Genomic DNA, 22,595 nt, shown 5'->3' with positions numbered 1-22,595 from the left:
TACCAATTTTCCTCGAATTCCTAATGAAATATAGCTGCTGTCATATCTTCTTTGTAACTGCATTCGTATGTTGGGCCCAGAATAGTTCTTCAGAGATGTTGACCACCAGGAACTTGAAACCGCTCAGACTTTCCACTGCTGACCTGTCAATGAGGACTGGTGTGTCTTCTCTCAACTTTCCCTTCCTGAAGTCCACAATCAATTCCTTGGTCTTACTGATGTCGAGTTCAAGATTGTTGCTGCAACACCACTGAATCAGCTGATCTATCTTCCTCATGTACACCTTCTTGTCACATGTTGAAATTCTGCCATCAATAGTTGTGTCGGCGGCAAATTTATAGATGGTGCTTGAGTTGTGCTTAACCACACAGTCACAGAGAGTAGGCAGTGGGCTAAGCACACTTCCTTGAGGTGCGCCAGTGTTAACTGTCAGTGAGGAGGAGATGTTACTTCAGATCTGCACACTGTGGTCTCCTGGTGAGGAAATCGAGGATCCAGTTGCAGAGGGAGGTACGGAGGCCCAGGTTTTGGAGATTGTTGATTAGAACTGAAGGTATGATTGTGTTAAATGCTAAGCTGCATCATGACTCTTGCCCAGGTGATCCAAGGCCAAGGGGAGAGCCAATGAGTATTGCATCACTGTAGATCTATAGTGGCAAGAGGCAAATCTTGCTGGGACAGGAGTTGATTCTAGCTATGAACAACCTCTGAAAGTGCTTCATTACAGTAAATACAATCGTCGTTGAGGCAGCTCACCTTGGTCTTCTTGGGCACTGGTATGACTATCATCCCTATGAAACAGGTGGGAATGTCTGACTGCAGCAGAAGGTATATCAGAATTGTTTTCTTTTCACTCTTAAAATAGTTTTCTTTGGGTTGTACCTGGATTTCTTATATAGTTCTGGAACACTGGTCTTGAAAGCCACAGATCTAGCTCTCAGCAGACTATGACTCCCCTGGTTCATCAAAGGCTTTTGGTTTGGGTATGTCAGGTATGTTCTTGAAGGCACACACTCATCCACACAGGTCTTGAGGAAGTCAGTGACAACTGTGGTGTATTCATTCAGACTCGAAGATTATTGTCTAGTCCACTGACTCAAAACAGTCCCGTAAGTGCTCCTCTACCTCCCTTGACCATTCCTCCTTGGTCCTTGACACTGGTGTTACGGTCTTTAGTCTTTACTTATTTGCTGGGAACAGTACAGCCACGTGATCAGAATTTCCAAAATGCGAGCATGGGACGACAAGGTAAGCGTTGTTGATGGCGGTACAACAGTGGTCAAATACGTTGGCTCCTCTGGTTCCACAGGTGATATGTTGGTAGTAGTTGTTCAGAAACTTCAAGCTGGCCTAGTTGAAATCTCCCACAATGATAGGGAAGGCACAAGGGTGTGCACTTCCTTGCCTGCTGATTACATTGCTCAGCTCCTTCAGTGCCTGCCTGACATTGGCCTGAGGTGGAATGTGCACCACTACCAGGAACCATGGATCACAGTCTTAAAATACAGAAAGTCTGACAATCAAGACAGAGAAAAGGTGAAGTAGTAGAATTCCCTTTTCCAGAGGTATAAAGATAAAGTGCTGTGATTTTGGGGTATGAAGGGAATCAAGAGATAAAAGATTCAGTGTCACTTAAGAATGATTTGGCAAAAGGGATATCTTGGCATCCATTGTCTGCATAAAAGCTGTATTAGGTACATCTGCAACTCTGCTCATTAATGCAAATATTAATCACACAATCATGTGGCAGCAACTCAATGGATAAAAGTACGCAGACAAGGTCAAGAGGTTCAGTTGCCATTCAGACCAAACATGAGAATGGGGAAGAAATGTACCCAGCTAACACACTTTTTGTCCCTCTTCCCTCCAGGAGAAGGCTCAGGAGCTTGAAGACTCGTCCGGCCAGATTTGGGAACAGCTTCTTTCCAACTGTGATAAGACTGCTGAACGGATCCTGACCCGGATCTGGGCTGTACCCTCTAAATATCCGGACCTACCTCTCAGTTTTTTTGCACTACCTTACTTCCCATTTTTCTATTTTCTACTTATGATTTGTAATTTAAATTTTTAATATTTACTATTGATTTGTAATCCAGGGAGCGGGAAGCGCAGAATCAAATATCGCTGTGATGATTGTACGTTCTAGTATCAATTGTTTGGCGACAATAAAGTATAAAGTATAAATGTGACCTAAGTGACCATGGAAAGATTGTTGGTGCCAGACAGGGTAGTTTGAGTATCTCAGAAACTGCTGATCTCTTGGGATTTTTACACACAACAGTCTCTAGAGTTTACAGAGAATGGTGCGAAAAACAAAAAAAAAAAAAAAAATCCAGTGAGTGGCAGCCCCTTTGTGCAAAAACGCCTTGTTAACGAGAGAGGTCAGAGAAGAATGGCCATGACTGGTTCAAGCTGACAGGAAGCGACAGCAATTGTAAAAAAAATACACATTGCAGCAGTGGTATGCAGAAGAGCATCTCTGAATGTACAACATGTCAATCCATGAAGTGGATGGGCTACATACAGCAGCAGAAGACCACTAACGCACACTTTTTTTAAAGTACAGGAGGTACCTAATAAAGTGTCCACTGAGTGTACCATCCAAGGAGATTATGAGGGGCGATAGAATGTGCTAACACTACAAATATTAAGACCAAATAATATTATGAATGCACTATTTCTTGTAGACACATTTTATGAAAATCTGCTTATTTTCAAGTAAAGAAGGTTGCTACACGAGAACATAAGTCACTGACATCAGAGATAAAAGATCATTATTTTTCTCTGAGGTAAAATTCTTTTAAGAGAAAATTTACCAGGATAATGACAATGCACCTCACCTGTCACAAAGTGCTAGGTCCTGGCTCCTTCCTGCTTTAACAAACATCATTTTAGCACTGAAGAGGAGTTGCTTCATGATGTCCATTAAGAGGCAAGCATCCACTTCTGGGTTTGTTAATGCTTGTGACAGTTTGCTGCAATGGTCTATCAGTTGATGGCCACACACCATGCTATTGCTGTGTAAGTTCAGTATAGCAATACACAGAGAAGCACTGGGAGCCTGTAAAACATACAGCACTTTTTCACAATTCCATTGTTTTCATTCTATACATTTCCTCCTAGTCTTCACCACTTAAATTTCCCAAGTCTTTTTAACAGCAACAAGGCAACAGGTAGTGAAATTACTTCAGGATCTGCTTCTCTTCCATTTTATGTGCCTCCCTTCACTGTGAAGAAATTGCTGAAGGCCATGACAGAAGAGAGAGCCTAAGCTACAAGCAAAGATTTTTTTAAGGAAGATCACAACAGTAGCCAAGAACCACACTGGATCTTGAGAATAATTGCACTGCGTTAACTGCAACCCCTGTTGAGGTACCTACAGTATCTGCAAAGACTAGCAATTATTTTTGGAACTAGGGACATGGATGGATTTAATGTTACTTAATCCATTGGCATTATTTCAAGGAGCCTTTGAATGGTTTTTATCTTACAACATATGGAAATTCACAGAGAGCTTACTGGTTCTTTTCTCAGAAAAAGAATCCATTAAATTCTATCATGATTTATGTTCCAACTCGGTGGTAATATTTTAATTCTTGACTCAGATGGTTTTAGATATAAACCAGATTCCAAGAACTGGGCACATAACTTAGGCTGGCATTTCAATGCAGCACCAAATATTTTACAGTGTTGGAGGTGAAGCTGAAATAATAAAACAAACATCAGGAGTACTGGCTATCTGAAATAAACACAGAAAATGCAGGAGTTGCTCAATAGGTCAGGTAGAATCTGTGAAGAGAGAAACAGAACTAATGATGCATTCAAAACATCTGTTTCCATACTTGTAAATATGACCCAAAGGTACCCCAAAAAAAGGCAGCAATGCATTCACTTAATGAGCTAGCAAGAAACAGATATGCAAACAGTGCCAGCTTCTACAAGTATACTTACAGTGTTGGACCCCTAGAGGAATTAACTGGGTGATTAATAATAGGAACTATAACAGTAGAGACTTCCACAAGGGAAGAAGACGCTCCCTTGAAAAAGTCTCTTAGTAAACTAACAGGAATGAAAGTTGAAGAATTCTATTTCATGTGAAATATCAAAAATTGCCTGGTTGGGTACAATTCAGAAGAAGCTATTTTTTAAAATTACAGGATTTGAGATTCATGCCACTCTCGATTTTTGGAGGCACAGTGTGAAAGGAGCTCACTAACAATCCTTCTTGTAGCCACACTCCAAAAGATGAGAACCAAGAATCTTGCAAGAGGAAATAGGGATAACATGGCTGGACGAGAAACAAATGTCACATCCATGGTTATGCAAGTCCATTCTGGGACATCTGGCTGCATTAATAACTGCCAAACCAGAAGGAATTAACAGGGCCAGTTAGAGACAGCCTCTAACAATCTTAAGCTATAATGTATCACTTGTACAGCTGAGATTGAGAAAAGATCAACACCAGTTACCTGACTACCTTGGAAAAATGATAGCATGCATTTTTGTGAATGTCCACTACAAGTACATTGTGTCACGCTAGACTGTTGACCACAATAAATGAAGTGCTTTGCAAAACAGATACATGCATATCTGTTTACACCGTCTGCAAGAAGTTTTTGAGAAAGGTGTGTTATTTTGTTTACTCTGAAGCCGCCTACATCTTGTTATGGCTGCAACTCTATCTATGTGCAACAAACAGAAATTCTAACTTATTATGCATGATTCTAACTTATCATGCAAAAAGATGGCGGAGCTCAGGAGAGTTAATGGCGCCTAATGGCAACTCCTTTGCTTGCATCTTCAGAAATAGCTCTATTTCCATCTTTAATATCTCTATTTTCCCCTTTCAGGGTTCTTTTGAAGACCCTGACTTGGATTTACACTCTGACTTCAGTTCTTTGCAGGAATGGGACCCACTCTCAGGGTTTCACAACTGGCCATTGTTCGGCATGCCAGGGGCTCAGCCTAAGAGCTCTGCTCACCTTCGGAGGACCAAGATTCCGTGGCTCTGGAGACGGGGGGGGGGGGGATGTCGGAGGTCAGTGTCCAAGCTGAAGACCAGTGTGTTGCGGGAGATGGAAGATCTAAGGCTGTGTATCCAGAGACCTGAGATCTTTGGGCACAGAGCTCGGAAAAAGCAATGCAACGGACTTTTAACATCGTAAACCAGCAAGTTGTTTGTTATGTCTCCCCTCTCGCTATGAATCAAAGACATCTCTTTCTCCCTTATTTGGGAGAGAGAGAGCCTGTGGTATGTCGAATGCTGGGTGAACAATGTAGTCTTTGGGGTAACTGCAAGTCTGTGTCTTTGCTGTTGCCTTGCTCATGCTTGAGTGCTTGGTAGCGGGTGCAGATGCTTTTCTTTGCTGGTGGGGGGAGGGGGATCATTGCTTGCTGCCACTTATACGCAGGAGGGATGGGAGCTGGGGGCAACGTCGGGGTTCTAACATTTAACTGTCGTTCGTTCTTTAGGGGCACTCCTCCGTTTTCATGGATGGTTGCGAAGCATTTCGGAACGTAGATTGTATACATTTCTCTGACATTAACTGTACCTTTGAAACCTTTGAATACAAAAATAGTCAAGGTACAAGAACAGAAAGCCAACAGGTTTCCTTTGCTCACCTGCTCATAGGAAAACTCACTGCGCTCATTTTCATTCTCGTCCTCGTTCAGAGTCAGATTCCAGTGTGTTTCTGTCACCTTTGGCATCTGTACACCTATAGCAAGTTCTGAGCCAGATTCAGCACAACTTGTGACATCTGCTACATAGAGTTGTACACATCGTCATTTAAAAAGGAAAACAAACAAGAATATTTTCACATATATTCTAGAGTAGCTCACCTTCTCCTTCACCTAGTCGCTCAATTCCTCTATAGAAAATAAAACCAGACACAAAGAAAACAAATTAATGCACAGACCTGAACTTAACAAAATACCTGAAATTCAAACCTCATGAAGCAAGTGACTGTCAAGACATAATGACATGTTAACACATTTTGCACTAATTTTCGCATATAAGACCTAATTCGCTTAAAAGGACACACTTACTTCTAAAGCATACTAACATACAATTAACCTCTAAAAATTACATTAAGTGTACAGGAGCACCATCCAATATCCAAAAACTAATTCATCACACATATTCAAATTGGAGATTTTCAACAGTACGGCAACAAATGAAGAACAAATGATACATTACTCTGGTGTAGCACTTATAAATCCTTGTCTTTATTAACTATAAATAAGCTAAATTCACAAAAGCTATTAAAAAAGAAAATACTTATTTTTAACAAAAGATACGAAAGCCCCATACACAATTTCTACTTGTTGTAAATATTAGCTTTCATCCATACTGTCTCTATGAAGCACTGTGTCTTAATTGCAGTTGTTCTTTAGTGTTATAGGATACTATTTTTCAAGGAGAACGGTCTTCTGACCAGAAAAGCAAGAGCAAATGAAGCAAAATGCATGATACCAGCCTGGAAGGGTCAATTCCAGAAACTTACACAACAAGCAAAGCTTGCTTTTCAGTGGTCATCTCCACCAACCTGAGTGAAATTGCTCAATAAATGATTCAGAACACCACCATCAAAAATAAAATTTAATTTTGTAATTTTAGAAGTACTGCATTATCTTTTGAAATGCTAATTCACTAAAGCTGGTTTTGTGACCTCTTTCAGCAAACTGATTTTCAGCAGATCCTAACAAGGCACACATGTAGGCAATGCAGTATTTCCAGAAGAACCACCATCATCTCCCTGCCACAATATACAGTATTGTTGTCATATATGAAATCAAGTCCACAGTGGGTTAATGCTTACTTTGTATGGTAATAATTGTAACACTGGTCGCAAACTCGTGCTGGCTTCTCCCTGCAGCTCTTAATCACCATTTTGTTTGTTGAACAAGACTGGCAAACAACACGACCACAGCGCCTGCAATGATGTCGTCGATTGAACTAGTCAAGATAAGAGAGCTTTATGTTAAAGTGGAATAATGCCACCTTATGATTTAGCACATTGATAAAAATCACATAGAAATTCATTATATCTTACAGCACAATTAACTACAAACAAGAGAAAATCTGCAGATGCTGGAAATCTGAGTGTAGCACAATTAATTATTTTGTATTGTTTTACAACACTGCTCAAAATATATTAAACATTTTTTTAAATGCATTTGCTGAAAACCTGAAATAGGCAGCAAATGCTGAAAACACTCAGTTGACCAGTTAGCATCTGGTGAAGGTTCACGGGCCTGAAATATTATCTGCCTTCCTTCAAAATAATGACTCCACAAGCCTTCAGCATCTTCTACATTACAGATCTCATGATCCTTTCTGTAAGCAGCAATTACAAGTATTCGATCAGAGCATTTGCACACCGGTCAGTGTAATGGTTTTCTTTAACTGGTGCAATTTCTAGCACCTGGTATCATGGGCAAGATCAGCATTATTGCCCATCTGGAGAAGCTATCACTTATGGTATAGCACTGCAAAAAGTTTCAAGGCTTAGATCCACTACCAGTGAATTGCAGTGACATACTTTCAAGTCAGGGCATTGTGTGATTTGGGGGGGGGGGAGGTCTGCATATGGCAGGATTCACATGCATGTGCTACCCTAATTTTTCTTGGTAGCAGTGGTTGCAGACTTGGTGTTCTCCAGATAGACAATATTCATTTTGGTCTCTGTGCTCCTGAGGTGGAAGGAATAAAATATCTGGATGCTGGGTTGGGTGCTAATCAAGCGGACTGCCTTGTCGTCAATGTTATTGAGCTCTGGGTTATTGGAACTATATTCATCCATGCAAGTGAACAGTATTCAATCCTGCTCCTGTCTTGGATGGTTGAGAAGCCAAATCCGGAATGTGGCCATCTCAAATCACTATATGGCTGGAGAAGGACTTGAAGACAAGGACAAGGATTTTAAACTGAGGTAATGTTTGACCTTGGGTGGCAGGGTGGAGATACGTCTTTATCAATAGAGGCGCAAGGCGTTCCTTTCCTCCGATAGCCTACAGATCAACATTGCGCAAGATCTAACATCTGGTTAGCGCCCCCCCCCCCAATCAGAGTCACATGAAGCTGTCAGAGCAGGTGGTGGACGGTCATATAAGCAACTGGTATATATTACAGATCCTGGTTATCCGACCACTGACGCCAGGCAATCTCTGAACATTATTGATAATGGCTGGGGACTTCCGCCTGTAGCTCAATGGAGTAACACATAAATTTTGTGGCTGCCTTTAATTCTTCCTTTTCCCTGGTCCAAACCTTGAATTATTCAACTTTTATTTTTTGGATCTTGGAGGGAAATAGTGGTCATTATGTCATATCCTTTAAGAAGTGGAAAACAGCCTTTTTGAACCCAGCAATGGAAAGGGAAAAACTTCAAAAGAAAAATCAGAAGATATGCCTGTCTGGGCTAAGCGTTTGGAATGTGCGTTGATGGGTCTTGATAACAAAATGGACAATAACACTTCTGAGTTGAAGTCGTCCTGATAGAGTTTACAGACTATTGAGGAAAATACTCTTTCCTTGACTACTGAGTTTAAAGAATCGAAATGTCAGATTGTGGATATTTCAACCCGATTGGAACAGGCTCAACGCAAAATTGTCGATTTAGAGGCAAAGTCTCGTCGGAATAACATTCGTATTGTGGGTCTTCAGGAAGGCTCCGAAAATGGGAATTTATTGGATTATTTTGCCAATCTGTTTCAATCTCTGTTCCCAGATATTCTACCTCAGCCTCCCGATATTGAAAGAGCTCACAGAATTTTCACTTCATCAGATAAAGCTCGACCAATTTTAGTCAACTTTCTTCGCTTTAAAGTTAAAGATCAAATTATAAAATGTGCAGGAAAACAGGAAGTTTTTAAATTTAACGGTCCTGAGATCCATTTTTATGAAGATTATCCACTGGAAGTTATGGAACAACGGATCAAATTCATATTGGTCATGAAGATCGCTCACGAAAAAAGACTTTTTCCATCCTTGAGATATCCAGCGAGACTAAAGTTATTTCCTAAAGATCCTACCCCTCGTGTCTTCTTGGATCCCCAAGTGGCATCAGATTTTGTCAATTCTATTGTGGAATCTGCTGATGTATGAAGGATATTAGAGTTTCTGAATAATTTTCTGAAAGAAAACAGGTTTTGAAGATTTCGATATGCTGAAGATATCTTTTGATCGATGGATTACTTAAAGAAGAGGTGATCTTCTCGGTTTGACTAAAGAATGACATTTTTTTGAAGACTGTTTAGTATACGGAGTGAATTAATACAGCGGATAGATTGTGAACTGGTTTGATTATGTTTCTATTTTTCTTTATTAATTAAGTGATAGTTTGCTTACAGTTTATATAGACTTTTTTATATTATCGAGTGTTTAGTAATAGATAATTAGCTTTAATTCTTTTGTTAAATAAGGTAGTAAGTTAAAGAATAATGGCGCTGCTTTTCTCTCTTTAGAGGTTAAACTGTTTGGGTTAATAGTATTGTTTTGGCGTCTTCGGAGACTGTCTTCGCATTCCCTTAGCTTATTTTCAATGATTAAGTATAAACATTTTCTTTTCTTTGCTGGGCTTTCTTATCTTAAGGTTACGTATTTTCTTTGTAAGGGGAGGGGGAATTGGGAGAAAAAACTTTTAATCATTATTTAAATTGAGTGGCACGCGGAATTCCGTTCTTATGTTTCTTTTCTTGGGGATGCATTCCGGCTTTTTCCCTCTTTTGCCGGATTTCCTTCTTTGGGGATGGTGGGAGGTTTGGGGGTATTTTTGTATTTTGGGGTTTATTGTCGGATTTTTTTTCACACACACTTTCTGTATTTTTTCCCATTTTGGAGGTCCGGAGCATACGCATTTTCTATTTGGTTATATTCATCACCGCCATCTTTGATTAGCCCGCGATGGTATGCGTGTATTGTCTTGTTTAAGAATAATATCCGATAGTACTTAAACAGATAAACGTTATTAGTTGGAATGTACGTGGCTGGAATCACCCTATTAAGCGAAGGAAGACTTTTAAAGTTATTAATCGATTCCAGCCCGATATAATTTTTGCTCAAGAAACGCATATCAGAACAGGCGATCAAAATAGATTTTTTAAAACATGGAGGGCCTTCAATACCATGCTACTTGTCAAAATAAAACAAAGGGAGTATCTATTTTTATTAAATCTAATATTTTATTTATTTAAGAAGACGTTGTCTCAGATAATAATGGTAGATTTTTAATTATTAAAGGAACAATTTGTAAAAGAAAAATTGTCCTGGTTAATCTATACGGACCTAATGTAGATGATACTTCTTTTTTTAAAAATGTATTTGGTATATTACCAGACTTAAATGAACATATGCTGCTGATGGGAGGTGACTTCAACTGTTGTTTAAACCCTTTGATTGACAAAAGTTCAACCAATCAGCAGCTTCCGAGTCGTTCGGCAACACATTAATTCCTTTTTAATTGACTATGGTTTGATAGAAATCTGGAGAAATTTACACCCTAATGATAGAGATTATTCTTTTTATTCACATGTTCATAATAAATATTTGAGAATTGATTACTTTATAGCTGATTTCCGATTTTTGTCCAAAGTCTATAAATGTGAATATGATGCTATTGCAGTCTCGGACCATGCGCCTTTAAGCTTAACTTTTGAGTTAAATGATGTTGGTAATGTAAACTTGCCTTGGCGCTTTCCAGAAAATTTATTACAAAGTTCGGACTTTGTTAAATTTATAGAGATTCAGATAAAAGATTTCTTTCTTTTTAATAATACGGGAGATGTCTCGAAATTGATTATATGAGATACACTCAAAGCATATTTGCGAGGTCAGATAATATCTTATTTGGCTAAACTCAAGAAACAGACAAAAACAGAGTTAGACAGAATTTCCAAACTAATTAAAGATCTGGATAATACTTGTGCAGTTTCTCCTAATGTTGATTTATTTAAACAAAGGGTTGAACTTCAATCACAATATAATTTACTATTAACTTACCCTATTGAAAGAAATTTGCTCAAATTAAAAAATCAATTTTATATGTTTGGAGATAAAAGTAAGAAGCTATTAGCATCTCAACTTACAGCAGTTAGAGCTAAAAGACAAATTTTAAAAATTCGTAAGGGAGATGGTAGTTTAGCTTGTAATTATGAAGATAGTAATAAAATTTTTCAAGACTATTACAGTGAACTCTATAAATCTCAGTTTCCAGCTGACCCTTCTAATATGTATGCCTTTTTACAAAAGATTGATTTTCCTAGAATATCTGTTGAAGATCAGCAAATTCTTGATGCTTCTTTTACTGAAAGAGAAATTCAGAAAGCTATACTTTCAATGCAATCTGGTAAAGCTCCTGGATTAGATGGTTTTATTGTAGGATTTTATAAAAAAAAAATTGAACATTTGCTTACTCCTTATATGTTGGAAATGCTTAAAGATTCTTTACTGTTAGGAGAGTTACCTTCCACATTTTATGAAGCTTCTATTTCTTTAATTCTTAAGAAAGATAAAGACCCTACTGATTGTGCTTCATAAAGATCTATTTCATCATAAAATGTGGATGCCAAAATTCTTTCAAAAATAATGGCTAATCGGATGGAGAATATACTAGCTAAAATTATTTCTCAGGATCAAACGGGTTTTATAAAAGGCCGTTATTCTTTTTCTAACATTCGGAGATTGTTAAATATTATATACTTATCCCTCTCTAAGACTCCCCAATGTGTTGTTTCTCTAGATGCTGAAAAGGCATTTGATAGAGTTGAATGGAAATATCTATTTAAAGTTTTAGAGAAATTTAGCTTTGGTACTAATTTTAATAAATGGATTAGATTGATATATAAAAGCCCTATTGCCACTGTTATCACTAATAACTGTAGAGCCCCCTTTTTCCAACTTTCTCAGGGTACGAGAGAAGGATGTCCATTAAGTCCTCTGTTATTTAACTTGATGTTGGAACCCTTGGCTATTGCACTTCGTGAAGCTAAATATATTCAAGGAATTTCTATAAATGGGACTATTCATAAGATCTCCCTTTATGTGGATGATCTTTTGGTTTATGTTTCGAATCCTGAGGAATCTATTCCTAGCTTATTGAAATTATTAAATGAATTTGGATTGTTTTCAGGATATAAATTAAACCTGCATAAAAGTGAATTATTTTCTTTAAATGATTCTGCTTCTATATATGATGACATTCCTCTAAAAGTTACGGATTCTTTTAAATATTTAGGTATTATCATCACTAAAAATTATGGAGACCTTTATAGAGCTAATTTAGTTCCCCTAGTGGATTTTATGAAGCAATTTTTTTCTAGATGGAATCCACTTACACTTTCATTAGTAGGTCGAATTCATGCAGTTAAAATAATGATTTTACCAAAATTTTTATATGTATTTCAAAACATTCCTATTTTTCTAAGAAGTTTTTTGATCAAGTTGACTCTATTATTTCATCTTTTGTTTGGAATAATAAAAGACCAAGAATTGAAAAATGTCATTTACAAAAATTAAAAAAGGATGGAGGTCTTTGCCTAATTTAAGAATGTATTATTGGGCGGTTAATATACGTTATGCGTGCTCTTGGTTATATTGGACCAATAAAAAGGAACGACCATCTTGGGTTGATTTGGAATTGAAAATTGTGAAACAATTTCATTTAACTTCGTTATTGGGAGCTCCTTTACCTGTACAATTAGCCAAAATTTCTATTCTAAGTATAAATCCTATGATTAATCAATCATTACGAATCTGGTACCAGTTTCGTAAGTTTTTTTAATCTTAAAAAATTTAACCTTTTTAGTTTAATTTATCGAAGCTATTTATTTAAACCTTCACTTAGTGATCCTTCCTTTTCTCTTTGGAGGAATAAAGGAATTTTTTCCTTTATGGGCTTGTTTCAAGAAGGTCGATTGATGTCCTTTGAGAAATTAGTAACTAAATACTCTCTCTCATATTTACATTTTTTGCAATATCTTCAGGTCAGACATTTCTTACAAGAATATTTAAGTAATTTTCCATATATACAAGATTCTGACCTGTTAGACATTATTTTAAAAATGAACCCTTTCGTGAAAGGTCTTATTGGGAAAATTTATAATTTACTATTACAACAGGATAATTATCCTTTACTTAAGATTAAGCAAGATTGGGAAAGAGAGCTTAATATGACCTTGATAACAGAGGATTGGTTGCGAATTTTGAAGTTGGTTAACTCTTCTTCGATTTGTGCCAGTCATTCTCTAATTCAATTTAAAATTGTACATCATTACTATTTCACAAAGGAGAGATTGTCTAAAGTATCTCCTAATATAAATAGTAAGTGTGATAGATGCTAAACTGAGGTAGCTACATTGACACATATGTTTTGGTCGTGTTCTGTATTGAAACAATTTTGGAAATCTACTTTTTTCTACAATTTCTAAAGCTTTAAAAATCAATTTACAACCTAATAAATTGACAGTTTTGTTTGTTATAATTCCTCAACATATTCACGGTATTTCTATATATGACCAATACGTAATTGCATTTGTCACATTATTGGCCAGAAGGGCTATTTTATTAAAATGGAAAGATGCCTCTGCTCCCACTTTGATACAATGGTTCTCTCAGGTGATGTTATGTCTTAGTTTGGAAAAAATTAGAAGTCGAACCTAGATCTGACTTCGAGAAAAGGTGGGGTTCTTTTGCCCGTTATTATCATTTGAGTTAATAAAGATGGTCCTTTTCTGATGCTTGGGTATATGGATTTGGTTGGCGGCTTTTATGTCTTTTTTTTAAATGGAAGATAATATGGTGCAAAGCTCCAGGTTTGTGCTCCAAATGGGTTTTTCCCCCTTTTTTTTTTTAGTTATTAGGGGCTTTCTCTGTTTTAGTTAGTAGGGGTTCTTTTTTTCTTTCTTTCCTTTTTCCACATTAAAAAAGCTTTAACACTTTGTTTTTTGATTATTATTGAAATACTGTTCAGCCTGGTTGATAGTTTAACTCTTATTCTACATATGGATATGTTGTCTTGATTATTTTGATGTATTTTTCTCTGTTGTTGATTTTCAATAATAACTAATAAAAAGATTTAAAAAGAAAAGAAAATGGCTGGTGCCAGACTTCTTGTAAAGACACTGCCCAGAAGAAGGCAATGGCAACCACTTCTGTTAAAAAAATTTGCCAAGAACAATCATGGCCAAGACTATGATTGCCCATGTCATATGACAAGGCACATAATGAACATGATAATGATGAAAGTTTGACCAGGAAGCAAAGTACCTTGTTGGCACAGGAGTGAAATATGGATTTTGAAGGGTTTGTAGAATTTTGGACAAATAAAACAAGGGAGATTGACAGAAACAATTCCGAAATTGTCAATTCTTGATGTAACAAAAAGGACTGCAGCAGCCAGTTAGCTGAGGAAGTGTGCCCGCTGAGTGACACTGGAGGTAAAAATAGGCATTCTGAGCCAAAGGCTAGAAATTTAGTTGGCAATCAGCTGTTGGTATAAATCTATTGAGCATGGTAGGCAAAATATACATTAAATAAAGATGACACTGGCTCAGCACGGGAAGTTCAGCGGTGACATGAAAAGGGAAATCTGGGTAAAGGCGGAAGAGGAGGATAGCCACCTTTAAGCATGCAACTACAAAGGATGGTTTGTGATGGGTGGTACTAATGAACAGCTGAGAAGCTGATCCTGTATGTCAGAGGTATTAAATGAGTATTTTGCATTTTACCATGGAAGGTCATTTGGCACACTATAATTGGAGAGTGGCTGAGATGCTGCTCAGGGGACAAAATGACAAAGTCGAGATGCCAAGGAAAGCTATGTATACTTAAAAAAAGGATGAATTAACAGGTTCAGATGGAATATATTCTAATTGCTGAGGGGAGGAGAATAGCACAGATACCAGCTGGAGCTGCTGACACGTATTTTAACACTAAGGGACAGGATGTGGACTGAGCCATAACCAGCTCCACAGTACAAACAGAAGACCCTAAACAGTGTCCCACAGTAATACAAAATCTGATTAAATTCACAAAGAAAAATAGAGAAACTAGCAGTTACCTTTTCCTTAAATTTGACCACTGAACTGAAGGCAACAGTATAGGTCATTCAGATTTCAGAACAACAGAAACGGGTCCAATCGAACCGCACTGAAATGGGTGAAATCAGCCACCAGATCCATGCTGACCTTTTGCCCAAATTAGGTCTGTATCCTTCTCTGCCTTGTCCATTCCTAAGTACCTCTTAAACATAATATTATCTGATATACCATCTTCTCTGCCAGCACATTCCAGGTATCAACCTGTACAACAAAACTTACCCCTCATATCCCCTTTAAAACAACTTCTCGCCTTAAACCTATGCTCTCTTGTTTCTTTTATCCCTAACATGGGAAAAAGTTCCTAATACTAAAGCCTCTCATAATTGTACATGCCTCAGACTCTGTCATTCCTGGCAAAAACAAACCCAACTTATCCAGTCTCTGTAACTGAAGTACTCCAGATCAGGCAAAATCTTGGTGAATCTCCTCTGCACTCTCTCTAGCACAATCACATCAGTAGTGCAGTGACCAGAAATGCATAATCCACTACTGTGCGTGGGCCCCAGGAGGGCTAGAAATCCCTGTCTAACAAGAACAATAGAGTACTTTCCACTGCAATTTTACAGCAGATCAACACTACCTTCTCAAGGGCAACTCATGACAGGCAATAAATGCCAGCGTTGACTTTAAACAGCCATAAGGCATAAAAACAATAAAAAACAATGGTAGTGCAGTCTTGCATCTTCACCATAATATAGAACTAGTTAAAAACATGTTGCCTGAAGTTAAAGAGTTCCCCTCTCAACAGAGTCCATCCTCTGAAGGACTTAAATCAAACAGACATTTAGTGGCCACTTTATTAGGCACAGGAGTGGAACCCGGTGTGGTCTTCTGCTGCTGTAGGCCATCCACTTCAAGGTTTTGACATGTTGTGCATTCAGAGACGCTCTTCTGCACACCACTGTTGTAACACATGGTTATTAGCGTTATTGTCGCCTTCTATCAGCTTGAACCAGTCTGGCCATTCTCCTCTAACCTCTCTCTCATCAGAAGGCCTTTTCGTCCACAGAACTGCCACTCACTGGATATTTCTGGTTTTTCACACCATTCTCTAAACTCTAGAGACTGTCGTGTGTGAAAATCCCAAGAGATTAGTAGTTTCTAAGATGCTCAAACCACCCTGTCTGATACCAACTATCATTCCATGATCAAAGTCACTTAGATCATACTTCTTCCCCATTCTGTTGTTTAGTCTGAACAACAACTAAACCTCCTGACTATGTCTGCATGCTTTTCTGCATTAAGGTGCTGCCACATGATTGATTGATTAAATATTTGCATTAACATACAGGAGTACCTAATGAAGTGCATATTCCTGCTTGAAATTTCAGGTGAAAGAATAATCAAAGAAATAAGTTGCTATTAGCTGCTTGATCTCAATATATTAATATATGAGTCATTCAAAGAACTACCTTAAAAGATGTTGTGCAAATTTCCATCAATGTCAGAAGCAATAGGCCCTAAATTAAAAGTTATTATATTCCACAATCCCTCAGTCAATCAGGGCGAGCCACTATTATTTTTAGAGCATCGTTCAGCTGGTTTTGCTAAATTGTTATTTAATCTGTCTCAGTGGAAAAGGCTTTTGAAACAGGATCATTCTATAAACAAGTATATAATCTGTAAGCAAAACCTGTGGGCTGCAGAAGGAAGTACAATTCAAATAATTAGTCTGTACAATTTCTTTTCCCTTTTGGATGCCCTTGGGCACTCATAACATTATTCTGGTATATTTATATTCCACTCTGTTATTTTATAAAGTTAGACACTGGGTTTTGGACACAGGTTGCCCAGTTCATATTTTTTTTAAGAAAAGGATGAACTAAGTTTAGAATAACACTAAACCTCAAGCACGATGGTTTCATTGCACAAAGACAGAAAACTACGACAAAGCTTTGACCACAACTCCCAGTAATGATGTTTGGGCAAACAAGTGTTGAGATTTGTTGGTTTCCCATCGTGAGAACAAACTGAATGATTCACAATTCCAGCCAGATGAAAATGTTTGGAGACAGCATCATGCTGAAAAGGTTTGGAGACACAGCACAATGCTGTCTCCAAACAAGAAAGAGCCCATCCCAACGCATTTCAAATTATAGTCGGAGACTTCAACCAGGCCTGTTTGAAGAAAACATTGCCCATTATCACCAGCACATAACCTGAAGCACCATAGGTCCCAACATACTAGGCCATTGCCATACTAAGAAAAGGAATTCCTACCATTCCTTACTCAGTCTGCTTTTTGGTAAATCAGATCACTTGGCTGTCCTCCTCTTACCTACATACCGGCAGAGCTTAAAAAGCAAGGGTCCAGAGATTAGGACAATGAAGAGATGATCGCACGAGGCAGAGGAGCAATAACGGATTGCTTTGAGTCGTTGGACTAGGCCATGTTCAAGCACTCATCTAGAGATCTGAATGAATACACCACGGTTGTAAAGGACTTCAGTAAAACAGCCGTTGAAGAGTATGTCCCACGAATTCTTTCAGAGTCTTCCCCAATCTGAAGCCCCCGATAAACCACGAGATCCAAAACCTACTGAGAGCCAGATCAAGTCTGGAAACCAAGAAAGCTGCAGGAGGTACAGGAATGATCTCCAGAAAGTCATCTCAAGTGGAAATTCTGGACCAAGCCTGAATCAATGAGGGATGCTTGACAGGAATGGCAGGTCTTCAATGCTACCACATCCCACAAAGTTAAACAAAGCCACATAGGATACGGCAGTGTTTCACTTTCAAATGAGCTCAATGCCTTCTATGTTCACTTTGACCGTCAGAACATGCAGAAACAATCACAAACCCACACATCCCTTGACGATCCTATGATCTCGGTCTCCGAAGCTGATATGCAGGCTGCCTTCAGGAGGGTGAATCCAGACGGGGTACATGCCCATGTACTTAAGTCCTGTGCTGACCAACTGGCTGGTGTGTTCACTGAGATCTTTAACCTTTTGATTCAGCAGTGAGTGGTACCCAACTGCTTCAAGCAGGCTTCAATTATACTGGTGTCCAAGAAGAGTGTGGTGACCTGCCTCAATGACTATTGCCCAGATGCACTTACATCCACAGTGATGAAGTGTTTTGAGAAGTTGGTGATGAAACACATCAGCTCCTGCCTGAGAGGCGACTTGGATCCACTCCAATTTGCCTACCGGAGTAACAGGTCCACAGCAGGTGCCATCTCTTTGGCTCTTTACTCAATCCTGGAACGTCTGGCCTCCAAAGATACATATACATCAGGATGTTCTTCATCACTCAACATTCAATACCATCATCTCCTCAAAACTAATCAATAAGCTCCAAACCCTCCTGGTACAATTGGATCCTGGATTTCCTTTCTTGTAGACCCCAGTCAGTTTGGATTGGCAACAAAATCTCCCCCACGATCCCTATCAGCACAGGTGCACTATAGGGCTGTGCGCTTAGCCCCTGCTTTACTCGCTTTACACTTATGACTGTTTGGCTAAGCATAGCTCCAATGCCATATCCAAGTTTGCTGACGACATCACTGTAGGGGGACAAATAAAATGTGGTGATGAATCAGAAGGGGGATCGAAAATCTGTCTGAGTGGTTTCGTAACAGCAGTCTACTACTCAATGTCAGCAAGACCAAGAAACTGATTATAGATTTCCGGAGAAGGAAACCAGAGGCCCATGAGCCAGTCCTCACTGGAGGCTCAGAGGTGGCGAGGGTTGGCAACTTTAAATTCCTGGGTGTTACTGTTTTTAGAGAACTATCCTGAACCCAGCAAGCAAGTGCAATTGCGAAGAAAGCATGGCAGCGCCTCTACTTCCTTAGGAGACTGCAGGGATTTCACATGACATCAAAAACTTTGACAAGCTTCTATAAATGTGCAGTGAGAGTATACTGACTGGCTTCATGGGCTGATATGGAAACACCTTGCCTTTAAACAGAAAGTCCCACAAAAGGTGGTGGATTGGGCCACCATCACAGGTAAGGCCCTCCTAGCCATTGAGCACATCTACATGAAACACTATCATAGAAAAGCAGTATCTATCATCAGAGATCCTCACCACCTAGGTCATGCTCTCTTTTCACCGTTGCCATCAGGTAGAAGGTACAGGAGCCTCAGGACTCAGACCACCAGATTCAAGAACAGTTACTACCCCGGAACCATCAGACTCTTGAATAAAAGGGGATTACTACACCCAACTTCACTTGCTCCTTCACTGAAATGTTCCCACAACCAATGAAGCTTTAGAGTCTCATTATTTCATGTTCATTCTGATCTTTAATTTATCCCGTTATAGTTACTATTCTATAAACTTGTTGAGTATGCCAATAAGAAACTAAATCTCTAGGCTGTAGATGGTGACATATATGTACTTTGATAATAAAATATACTCTGAACTTCGTCAAATCAAATGTTATAGAGCTCAGGTTCCAACAGCAAGGGCCCGCAAGCCTATTAGATAAAAAACGCTTACAATTTAAATTATAGATGGTTAACATATTTATTAATTTCCTGGGATATGACAGCAATTCCTTCTATGGAAGAGCAAAATTCTTTTGTTTCCCAAGTCTATTACTGCAAAGCTACTGGAAGCCAACACAATCCATAGCAGAAAAAAAATGAAATTCTACTTTGACATTTTCTGGTCCTTCCCAAGTCAAGTAAAAGGACTGAAAAATATGGCAAACTTTATGTATGTTTCCTTACCATGGTAAACCTTTCTTTACAACAGACTAAGCAATACATTGCCTTGCTGTCAGGTACCCAGTCTTCCTTAGCAGGTGGGCTATCCGGAGGAACAAATTCACAGATTGATTTACACCTTTGGATAGTTTCCTGAGGGGTTGATGGTGCATTAAGATGGGGATTAACTGGAACATGAAATACAACAGAGAACATAGATAATTAATATCCTGTGAATAGTATAAGCTTGAGAATAAAATCTTTGTTAGTTTGTTATCTAACAGTACAAATTCTTGGTTCTAATCTATTTATTGATTCTGTTTTTGCATTTAAAATAGAACAAAGAAACTGTGAGAATGCAGAAAATTAGATCACTTTTATTTCACCCATGGGAAACTCCTTTGTGTTCTCTTTCTCAGATACTATGGAGTTCTGGACTGCCATGAATACTAGCATTCTATAACCTAGCTATATGTCAGCTCAAACACAATGACTCACACAAGGTAAGCCATCATGATTTTAGTGATGTTTGCCTTTATTGTCATGGCTCAGAAACATGACCAATTTTGAACCAGAACAGAAATAAGTACTTAATATTAAATTGTAGTTCTTTCAAAGTTATTACAATTTACATACATAGTGCTAATAGTCAGCAATCATACCCGACTTTCATTACAGCCTTACAGAGGGTGTTTTTTTTAGGTTGTTGGGGAAGTTGTTATTTTTGAGTTGCAAAGTCTTCAAAAATAACTAAGAAAATGAAACACTGCAACCGTATACATAGCGATATTTCACATATCTTTTGACACTCAAAACTTCCAAAATCATTCAGGACCTGTTAAATTTTAAAATACTTAAAAGACTAAAACACAAGCAAGCACACAGAAATACAACAATTTTAAAAACTTTAAAATTTTTTGAAGTTTTTTTTAAATAAGCAAATGCAGAAGTTTGGAGATTGTTTGGGTGTTTCAGTTCTCTGCAGTCTCCAAACAGGCAGCATGCTCGAACCTCACGGCAGCCACTCTGCGGGAAGAGGCGCAAGACATTTGACTCCATTTCACCAATTAAAGCGACGAGGGAGATTGAAGCAAAGTAACTGTGGAGGGTGAGCGCTGGCTGCGTGCCTGCCTTTTGATTGCTGAGGATCGCTCTGCTACACTACTGGAGAGGGGAGAGCATCTCACTGTGCCCAGAGAATGTTTCCCAGGTTTTCTGCGTTTTGGATGTGGATTTGGACTATAGACTTCTTTTAGTCTTTGTGTTTTTCACTTGATCCTTATAGTTTTTTTGTACCGGGGGTGGGGGGGTGGAGGAAGGGATATGGGGGTCAATGTGCCTGTTCCATTTTGTTCGTTTTTTTGTGCGGGAGGAGAAATTTGGGGTTGATGTGTCTGTTCCTTTTTAGTGTTTCGTTTTCTGGGCAGGGAGGAGGGATTTTGGGGTTGATGATCATGCTAGCTTTCTTTTCTTTTCTTTCTTGGTTTCATAGCTACCTGAAGAATTTCAGAGTTGTATACTTTAATAATAAAGTAACCTTTGAACTTCATCTAACTGAAGTAATTCTGATAAAATACTTCACTGACCTTTTGGCTAGCGGGCAACTCTGGGGCCAGAAACAGTTAATATTTCAAATCGATGAACTTTCAATCTGAAACAATTAACTCTGTTTCTCTCTCCTCAGATCTGAGGATGAAGGAGTGAATTCTGAATTGCTTTAAGCAAGAACTGCTACAGATACCATCATTGACCAAGTAACAAAACAAGGACCAGTACAGCAAATTCTACAATTTTATGACATTGCCCTCACCAGAAGGCAAACTTGCTGTTTGCTCAATACTTGGCAATATGGCGACGCTCTCTGGCCCTGCGCTCTGAGTGAGCAAATCTTGCAGATTAATTACAGAATCTAGGAAGAAGAAATAAAACATCATAATGGCTAAAGCCACGTGTTAAATACAATATCCAAGAGGTCAACATTTCATAATTTATAAACAAAACAAAGCAATTTCACTTCAGCTTTCATGGGGTTATTAAACACAAAAGTACATCATAAGTCCAAGAATACTGATTAATTCTTAAACATGACTATTAGGTAGGCTTTACTAATAGCAAGACAATAACAGGTCAAATCACTTTTCACCTGATGCCAGATAATTCGTAGAAAAGACAAAGAACTGAATAAAGCCCCCCATAAACTTTCCAATAAGTCAAACTCACTTGCATGAAATCAAACATTAGCTTTCAGGACATCCTGCGAAATTAAAACTACTCTGTCACTGTTTCTCCAAATTTCTGTCAAAACTAACATACCTGAACATAACTAATAGTTACATCAGTTGTACCTTTAAGTTACGGAGTTAACCACAGGAATACTACAGCATGAAGCCATAAATTGTCAGTGCTCTGCAATATAAATACTGAGAACATATATACAGTATAGTTGAAAGTGTTGTGACACCTTCATTAATTCCACCAGTGATCTTATTTGATTTAACTATATCTGTAGAAGAAATAATACCAATTCAAAAGATTAACTTGTAAAGTAAAAAGAAAACTGGGAAATTATAAGAAAATCTTTGAAGATAAATTAAAAAAACACTGACCAAAACAAAGATAGCTTGCCAGTGTCCCGTGAATGAAACAATACAGGAAAAGTCAGAGAAGAAAATGTAATAACGCACACTGCTGCTTTTTTGTTTTCAACATGGCTGGAAAACAGGAGTGATGATTAGCAAGTGGAAGTTTACAACCCCAAAATTGAATACAGTATGAAAATAAAATGAGACACAGAAAGAGATCAAGTCAAAAATCGCTCTTGCAGCATAGCAAGAGATT

At 38.3% G+C, this 22,595-nt stretch overlaps 1 protein-coding gene across 3 annotated transcripts in view; it reads right to left on the bottom strand.

Annotated features, from left to right (window-relative positions):
* The window catches only part of zfyve26 (zinc finger, FYVE domain containing 26), a 119,272-nt gene that overhangs the window by 19,327 nt on the left and 77,350 nt on the right, over positions 1–22,595 (bottom strand). For 2 of the 3 annotated variants that reach the window (XM_072266562.1, XM_072266580.1), the window contains exons 27-32: positions 21,568–21,666; positions 19,782–19,945; positions 6,822–6,958; positions 5,842–5,870; positions 5,623–5,762; positions 2,841–3,061 (exon numbers count right to left, since the gene is read on the bottom strand). In XM_072266562.1, coding sequence (XP_072122663.1) covers positions 2,841–3,061; positions 5,623–5,762; positions 5,842–5,870; positions 6,822–6,958; positions 19,782–19,945; positions 21,568–21,666 — 790 coding nt within the window. The remainder of the gene's footprint in view (positions 1–2,840; positions 3,062–5,622; positions 5,763–5,841; positions 5,871–6,821; positions 6,959–19,781; positions 19,946–21,567; positions 21,667–22,595) is intronic. The other variant, XM_072266570.1, reaches the window with a different exon arrangement.

This window comes from Mobula birostris, chromosome 1 (assembly GCF_030028105.1).
Source record: "Mobula birostris isolate sMobBir1 chromosome 1, sMobBir1.hap1, whole genome shotgun sequence".
Taxonomy (NCBI): Eukaryota; Metazoa; Chordata; class Chondrichthyes; order Myliobatiformes; family Myliobatidae; genus Mobula; species Mobula birostris.
The sequence above is the reverse complement of the archived record's forward strand: the minus strand, read 5'-3'. Positions and strand labels throughout refer to the sequence as shown.